The sequence below is a fragment of the Muntiacus reevesi genome, chromosome 9 (genome assembly GCF_963930625.1).
Source record: "Muntiacus reevesi chromosome 9, mMunRee1.1, whole genome shotgun sequence".
NCBI classification, from domain to species: Eukaryota; Metazoa; Chordata; class Mammalia; order Artiodactyla; family Cervidae; genus Muntiacus; species Muntiacus reevesi.
This window is the reverse complement of record NC_089257.1, coordinates 7,978,044-7,986,829: the sequence shown is the minus strand read 5'-3', so window position 1 is coordinate 7,986,829 and position 8,786 is coordinate 7,978,044. Positions and strand designations below refer to the sequence as shown.

Below are 8,786 nucleotides of genomic sequence, written 5' to 3'. Positions count from 1 at the left end.
TTATTTCACAGGGAAATTTTAATTCTCATGAAAAATATAAAAAGCTGTTATTTTATCAGATACATCTAATCTCCTTTGCATCTAAACATCCGCGTTCCTCAGGCCATCCTGTTTCCATCATTAACTCATTTCTGCATGTTTTTTGTACTTTGTCATATTGCTCATCATTGCCATCAACAGTCAGAGATAATGTCATTCATGTTTATGATTTTTATGAATGGTTTGGATTTATGAAGATAAAAGTCACAAATACTGGTACTCTAAATATAGACATTATATTATATAACAATTTAATCATAATTTTCTTCTAACATTTTAAAATGAAAATAAATTTTTATATGTGACAGTACATGTATAATATTTATTTTTTCATTAACCTAACTTGGAGGCACACGTTTCTACAAATCCTTGTAGTTCTCATAAGAACTATACCTTTGCATTAAGTTTTGAGATTGAAAGTATGAATCGTCCAACTTTATTCTTCACTTTTCAGATTTTTTTTTTGTTTTGATTATTTGGGATTTCTTGCAATTCTATATGAAACTTTACAATTTCACACAAATTTTAGTATTCGCATTTCCATTTTTGCATAAAATGGCTTTTGATAAAGATTGCATTAAATATGCTTTCTAGGGGATATCGTTATCTTAATTATATTAAGTCTACAAGGCTGTGAATACAGGATACGTTTATATTTACCTGTGCTCAGCCGCTTCATTTGTGTCTGACTCTATGCAGGCCCGTAGACTGTAGCCCACCAGGCTCCTTTGTCCAAGGGATTCTCCAGGCAAGAATACTGGAGTGGGTTGCCACTTCCTCCTCCAGGGAATTTTCCTGACCCAGGTATCAAACCTGTGTCTCCTGGGTCTCCTGCATTGCAGGCAGATTCTTTACCCACTGAGTCATCTTATGTCTTCTTTAATTTCTTTTAGTGATTTTTTTAGTTTTTAGTGTACAATTCTTCCACCACTTTGGTAAATTTATTCCTAAGTATTTTATTGTTTCTGATGGTACTGTCAACATACTTATTTTCTTAATTTTATTTTTAGACTATTAATTCCTAGTATATCTAAATATAGCTTATTTTGTATTAAAGCTAATAGTTTCTTCGTGTGTGTGAGGATCCCTCAGATTTTTTTTTTTCTACATAAGATCATGTCATTTGTTAGTATACTTTTACTTCTTCCTTTCCAATTTGTATGCTTTTTATTTCTATTTCTAGTATAATTTTTCTGACATTAATCTTCAGGAAAATATTAAATAGAAGTGATGAAAGGGAGAATGTTCTGATTTTATGAGGTAAGCTTTCAGCTTTTCACCATTAAGTATGAGTCTTAGTTATGGGTCAAACCTTCCAGATATGTCCAGGACTGGAAAAGGTCAGTTTTCATGCCAATCCCAAAGAAAGACAAGGTCAAAGAATGCTCAGACTACCGTATAGTTACACTCATCTCATATGCTAGCAAAGTAATGCTCAAAATTCTGCAAGCCAGGCTTCAGCTGTACATGAACCTTGAAATTCCAGATGTTAAAGCTGGATATAGAAAAGGCACAGGAACCAGAGATGAAAATGCCAACATCTGTTGGATCATTGAAAAAACCCGAGAGTTCCAGAAAAGCATCTACTTCTGCTTTATCAACTATGCCATAGCCTTTGTGTGAATCACAACAAACTGTGGAAAATTCTTAAAAAGATAGAAACACCAGACCACCTGACCAATTTCCTGAGAAATCTGTATGTAGGTCAAGAAACAACTGTTAGAACTGGACATGGAACAACAGACTGGTTCCAAATAGGGAAAGGAGTATGTCAAGGCTGCATATTGTCGCCCCTGCTTATTTAACATATATGCAGAGTACATCTTGAGAAATGCTGGGCTGGAGGAAGCACAAGCTAGAATCAAGATTGCCAAGAGAAATATCAATAATTTCAGATATGCAGATGACACCATCCTTATGGCAGAAAGTGAAGAAGAACTAAAGAGCCTCTTGATGAAAGTCAAAGAGGAGAGTGAAAAAGTTGGCTTAAAGTTCAACATTCAGAATACTAAGATCATGGCATCCGGTCCCATCACTTCATGGCAAATAGAAGGGGATACAGTGGAAATAGTGGCTGACTTTATTTTTCTGGGCTCCAAAATCACTACAGATTGTGATTGCAGCCATGAAGTTAAAAGATGTTTGCTCCTTGGAAGAAAAGTTATGACTAACCTAGACAGCATATTAAGAAGCAGAGACATTACTTTGCCAACAAAGGTCCATCTAGTCCAAGGCTATTGTTTTTCCAGTGGTCATGTATGGATGTGAGAGTTGGACTATAAAGAAAGCTGAGCACCGAAGAATTGATATTTTTGAACTGTGGTGTTGGAGAAGACTCTTGAAAGTCCCTTGGACTGCAAGGAGATCCAACCAGTCCATCCTAAAGGAGATTGGTCCTCCATGTTCATTGGAAGGACTGATGTTGAAGCTGAAACTCCAATACTTTGGCCACCTTCTACATAAGACTGGAATCCCAAGTTTGTCACAAAGAGTTGGACATGACTGAGTGACTAACACATACACACATGGTACATCTAGACTGAGTTGGAAGATTGATTACTGGGGTGCCTGTGCAATTTATTGGAAACTTCCTGTAGATGGGCCACTGAAACCCAACGGGAAAGTGTCTGTGGAAGTGTCAGTAAAAGAGGAAGGAAGCACCAGTGGATGCCATCCCTCCTGCCTCCCGCGATTATAACACACACAATGTTGAAAGCTACAGAGCCAGAACAAGATGAAAAAGAAGCATGCCTAATCCAGGAGATGTCTCTTTGAACACTTCTCCTGATCAAACTTAACATCATGTCAGGTCAAGGACAGCAAGAAATGCTTACAGGATCCATTTTCATTAATATGGAGTGGGCAATAATGGGTTTATGTGTAGCTCAGAGGCAATTAATTGATAAGAGGCATAAGAATTTTATCCTTAATTCTTTGAACCCATTTTCTATACACTGATGCTCAAATATATGGTGTAATATGACCAAGCCTTAAGTTAAAGTCAGAACTGAGATATGTAGTGGGATATGACTCTTTATCCTACATACTTTGTGCTTATTATACAGCTTTAAGTAAGACTTCCCTTTTTTGTTGGTAATAATTTTTGTTTCTGTAAAACCTAAAAATAAGCAAGCATCTAATTTGTTGGAAGATTGTGTATAACTAATTTTTTATAATTTCATATAATTTCACTATTAGTTATGCTCTGGTACCTCATTAATCCTTCACTGAACACAGGCAGAGATGAACAATCACTTGGAGGTGGTATAGTAGAATGGATTTAAACATCTTTGTTATTTAAATTTTTAACTCTGAATTTTCATGGCTCAGTAAGTATGCTGTTGAGTTGTTGTTTAGCCCCAAATTCGCGTCTGACTCTTCTGTGACCCTGTGGACTGCAGCCCTCCAGTCTCCTCTGTCCATGGGATTTCCCAGACAAGAATACTAGAGTGGGTAGCCATGCCCTCCTCCTGGGGATTCTTCCCAACCCAAGGATGGAACCCACTCAGATTCTTTACCACTGAGCCATGTGGAAAGCCCTTCTATTTACCTAGGTCTCCTTTAACTTCTTTTAGTGATGTTTTCAGTTTTTTGTGTACAATTTTCCACCACTTTGGTAAAATTTCTTCATAAGCATTTTATTCTTTCTGATAGTTCTGCCTACATAACTATTTTTTAATTTCTTTTAAATTGTTAATTCCAAGTATATTGAAGCATAGCTAGTTTTGTATTGATTCTAATAGTTTTCTTGTGTGTGTGGATTATTTAGATTTTTTTCTACATAAGATAATATCATTCGTTAGTATAGTTTTACTTCTTCCTTTCCACTTTGTATACCTTTTATTTCTATTTCTACTCTAAGTTTTCTGACATTACTCTTCAGGAAAATATTAAATAGAAGTGATGAAAGTGAACATGTTCTGATTTTATGAGGTGAGCCTTCAACCTTCCACCGTTAAGTATGTCTTCATCATAGGAGAATCCTCGGCATATATTTGTTGCTGACATAGAGCATGTCAGCCTTCAGGAGCACTTTGTCCCAGGTCTTACTGTAAACTGTCACCTATCTGGCCATGTAATTGTTTTCAAAAGGCCATTCCACAATGTTATTCACCAAGTTTCTATTAAGTTCTTTTGTCTATAATTTGCAAATATTTCTTGGACTCTCTCTCTTCATGTTACATGGTTTTCCTTGGATGCAGATCTTGAGATGGGATTTTATGGAAGAAGAAGGGATTTAATGAAGCTACTGTTGTAGGAGAAGAAAGGATGTAGTCTAAACTAGATTCTGAATTCAGCCTGTAGTCACAAGAACTCCAGAGTTTAATTATGGATCCTACACTCTGAGAAGGCAGGACCTAAATCTGTTTTTATTAGTCACTGAAGACCCAACAAATGTCCATTTGCCTGATTCATTATTTGAGCTCAAAAATATTTACTGATAAATAAATGGACAGAGGAATAATGCAAAACATTTATTATGAAATTGCTTTGTATGTAGATATAATCACAGATTAAAAAAAGTTTTTAATAATGAAATGTCGCCAAAAGGTAAAGATTAACAGAGAAATATAATATGAATAGCTCATATATATATAAGATAATGAAATCTTGCTGAGACAGGAAAAACATCAAGGTAAATTATTTGCTCATATTGCTGATAATTTCAGTTTTCCTTTCTTTCTTTCTCTCAAAAGAAAGAGTAAAAGAAATTGTGATTTCCCTACACAGTTCACCTAGAATTCTCAGAATCTGAATTAAATAAAGTTAAATAAAAGGTAGGAAAAAATTCTCCCAAATACAGTGCCTTTTTTTCCTCTTTATTTTTTTGAGATTTTATTTTGCTTTCACCTTTTATTTATTCATTCAATGTTTATTACTAAACAGAAATTGTGCTACTCTGAAGAAACTATCATAATATATCAGGCAAGTTCTTTATGTAATATGACTGCATATTTAACAGATAGAAATTCCTATCTGACATCAAGAGTTTCTTTTATTTGAGTCATCACACTTATGGATGGTTTTTCAACCTAGGATGGTGACATGAACAATTGTAAGTGCTATGAAACCTACTAGGAAATTTTAAAAGAAATCATGCAACCTCGATTCAACTATTATAAATGTTCAACGGACAATTTTATTATTAAATATATTTATGTTTAATTGGAGGATAATTGTTCTAATGTGTTCATCAAAACCCAGTATTGTGTTGGGTTTATAACAATAAAATAGTTACATGTTATAGCCAACAAATCACCATCAACTATAATATATAAAGTGAACAGTTGGCAATGAAATGTTATTGGGTTTTTAGTTACAGGAACAAAATGAAATGCACTATACACAGTTTGTCCAGCACAGTCTCTGTCTCAGTAAAAGGTAGTTAGTACTTATCTCCCCTTCCTATCGGTTCTTGGCTATCTATGAAGGCAGCTAGGATTCCGGTCAGGGAAATGGGTCCGATTCTGATTACTGACTCTTTGGTATCTGTGCTTTGATACCATCCCTTTTCCTTCAATTTCACCACTTACAAAACTGGAATAATAGCAGCATTATAGCAATCTCTTTGTGTTGTTAGAGAGATTACTGGTAAATACTAACCTACTTAGTACTTCTTTCATTTTATTAGATGAAAAATCTATGAATCCACATACAAGGTTGAAACTAGTAAAAATAAACCTCAATTTGGTAGAATTTTCTAAAGATGGAAAGAGTGGTTTTGATACATGTTTTTCTCTTTTTCTGGGAACTTATTTCTGCTCCCCTCAGTGCAGAATGTATAATTTGCAGTGAATAATTTACTTCTTTATTCTTCACATACTCCTTGTTGAGATCATCCAAAATACACTTTGACCTTTGTATCAGACGAATTAATGTTTGGCTCTAAAGCACATTTATAAGACACCTGAAGTAACTTTCCTACTACACAATTTCCTCATGGCATTTTCCATCTGGGCATTTCTCAAAGTATAGATTAAGGGATTTAACATGGGAGTTATCACAGTATAAAATACAGCAACTGCTTTATCAATAGGCAAGGTAGCTGCAGGCCTCATGTACACAAATATGCAGGGCACAAAGAATAAAATGACCACTGTGATGTGGGAGATGCAGGTGGAGAGGGCTTTTCGTCTTGCTTCCAAGCTGTAGGCCCTTAGGGAACGCAAGATGACCACATAGGAGACCAGCAGGAGAAGGAAGTTTAACAGACAGATGAAGCCACTGTTGGCAGCAACGAAGAGCCCGAGAGTGTGGGTATCAGTGCAGGCAAGACTGAGTAAAGGGGTCAGATCACACATAAAGTGGTCTACGACATTAGGGCCACAGAAGGGTAAGCGGAAGATGAAGAGGATCTGTATGAATCCATGAAGAAAGCCTCCCACCCATGACACTCCCACTAGCAGCCCACACACCCGCCAGTTCATGATGCTTGCATAGTGCAAGGGCTTGCAGATGGCCACATAGCGGTCATAGGCCATCACAGTGAGCAAGATGACTTCAGCACCTCTGAAGAAATGTTCCCCAAAGATTTGGGTCATACATCCATTAAATAAGATGGTTTTCTTCTCATGGAGTGAATCTACAATCATCTTAGGGGCACACACAGAGGAGTAGCAGGCATCAATAAAGGAGAGATAGGCCAGGAAAAAGTACATGGGGGACCCCAAAGATGGGCTTGCAGTGATGGTGACCATGATAAGCACATTTCCTACCACAGTGGTGATGTAGATGACAAAGAACACAGCAAATACAATTTTCTGCATCTTTGGATTCTCTGTGAGCCCCAGTAGAACAAACTCTGTCACATTCTTCCTGTTCTCCATGTGTTTCATGAAATGGCTTATTCCTGACCTAAAAGTGAGAGAGTTAATTCTTAGGTAGGTTGATAAGGAGTCTGGGGCCCTCAAAGAGAAAGGGTCCAAGGCCCTGGAGGTGGAGAAAGATATAACCATCTTTTTCTACATTGCTTTGTCTTAGTCACATAAAATGTTCTTTCTTAAACTGAGCTTTAGTGACAATAATCTTTAAAATTAACTTTGTTTAAGCCCATGTTTTTTTTCTTAAACTGAGTTTTCATGACAATAACTTTTAAAATGAACTTTCTTTAAGCCCAGAACTAATGATTACACAACAAGACAACTCGTCTTGCTCAAGGGTAGGTTTTTCATTAAGCTCCCTACTAATGATTATGTAACAACAATGGATCTTCCCAAGGACATGTTTCTCCTTAAGGGAACCTTCTGACTAGTCTTGTGAAGACCTATGTTGTGGGAGTGGGTCTGGTAAGACCTTTCTATTGTCAGGTCTAATCTTTTGAATTTAAGATGTATGTTTTGGGAGTGGGTCTGGTAAAAGTATATAAGGCCTTGATAAGACTTGCTAAGAGGCCCTCTCAGTCCCCCTTCTGATGTCTATGTTAGAAGCTTTTCTCTGTCCTTTTCATTGTAATAAAACTTCTGCCACACAAAGGCTCTGAGTGATCAAGCCTGGTCCCTGATTCTGAAGCTAATTGCTCTTCTTTGGAGATCACAAATCCATCATTCACTGTCCAAAGCTATCAAAAGAAAACATAATTTTAATTTATGCTTTCTTAAGCTTATTAAACTTCTTTATTCTAATAAGTAATAAATACCCAGACTTTACTGAGTGTGAATTCTTTCTTGTTTTTTTTTTTTTTAATGAAGAAAAGATTCTGAGTTCTTAAGATTTTTCCAATTACCTCCTAGGAGAAAAGTGTTTTAATAATGTAGATGTGAGGAACTTCTGTAAACCTATGGGCCAGAGACTTTAATCATCTGAAATGGTTCAGAGTCTAACTGGAAGTCATGTGTTTCCCAGATAATGGCAATTAAGTGTGAAAAGAGGTAAGGAATGGATGTAAAGCTTAGGAATTTTCCATTTACTCTCTAAGAAATGGGGGACCATGGAAGGTCACTGAAAATATGAGTGGAAGGATGAAAGAAATCTGATGAAGAGAGAATCTTGGATGTTATTCTACTAAAGATTTTGTGTGTCTTGGATGAAGTTGGCAGGTTTCAGTGAACGGGTGGAAGATGGAGATAGAAACCACAGTAGCAAAGTACTTAGAATAGCTGAAACAGGAGTAACACTGCAATGTGCATCTGCTAAGCTGCTTCAGTCCTGTCCATCTCTTTGTGGCCCCATGGACTCTAGCCCACCAGGCTCCTTCCTCCATGGGATTCTCCAGGCAAGAACACTGGAGTAGGTTGCCATGCCCTCCTCCAGGGTTCTTCCCAACAGGTTGCTCTTGTTGTTTAGTTGCTAAGTCACGTCCGACTCTTTCGTGACCCCCATGGACGGTAGCCGCTCCACACTCCTCTGCTCATGGGATTTTTCAAGCAAAAATACTGGAGCAGGTTTCTATTTCCTTCTATATGGGGATCTTCCTGACCTAGGGATCCAACCCATGTCTCCTGCATTGGCAAGTGGATTCTTTACCACTGAGTCACCAGGAAAGCCCAAAGAATGGGTACAAGAGCGAATTAAAGGTATTCATAATGCATGTTGACTAAGCCTAATTACTTTGCAATAGGTATAGCATGTACATTCCAATGATTTTTTGCTATGTTCATGGTATACTATCACATGCTTTCTTTTCCCAGCAATAACAATTTGCATGGTTGGTATTGTATCATTCGTTTTGCACATGAGGAAACAATCTCATAGACTAATGTTAATAATTTAATAAAAGTGCTAATATTAACTAAAACTGCACGCTGAGG

General features: G+C 36.8%; 1 protein-coding gene across 1 annotated transcript; it reads right to left on the bottom strand.

Annotated features, from left to right (window-relative positions):
- Window positions 1-5,936: 5,936 nt before the first annotated feature.
- Window positions 5,937-6,866, bottom strand: LOC136175458 (olfactory receptor 4C46-like). Its single transcript, XM_065945748.1, has one exon. It carries the CDS (start codon window positions 6,864-6,866, stop codon window positions 5,937-5,939), a length of 930 nt encoding a protein of 309 aa, XP_065801820.1.
- Window positions 6,867-8,786: the final 1,920 nt, after the last annotated feature.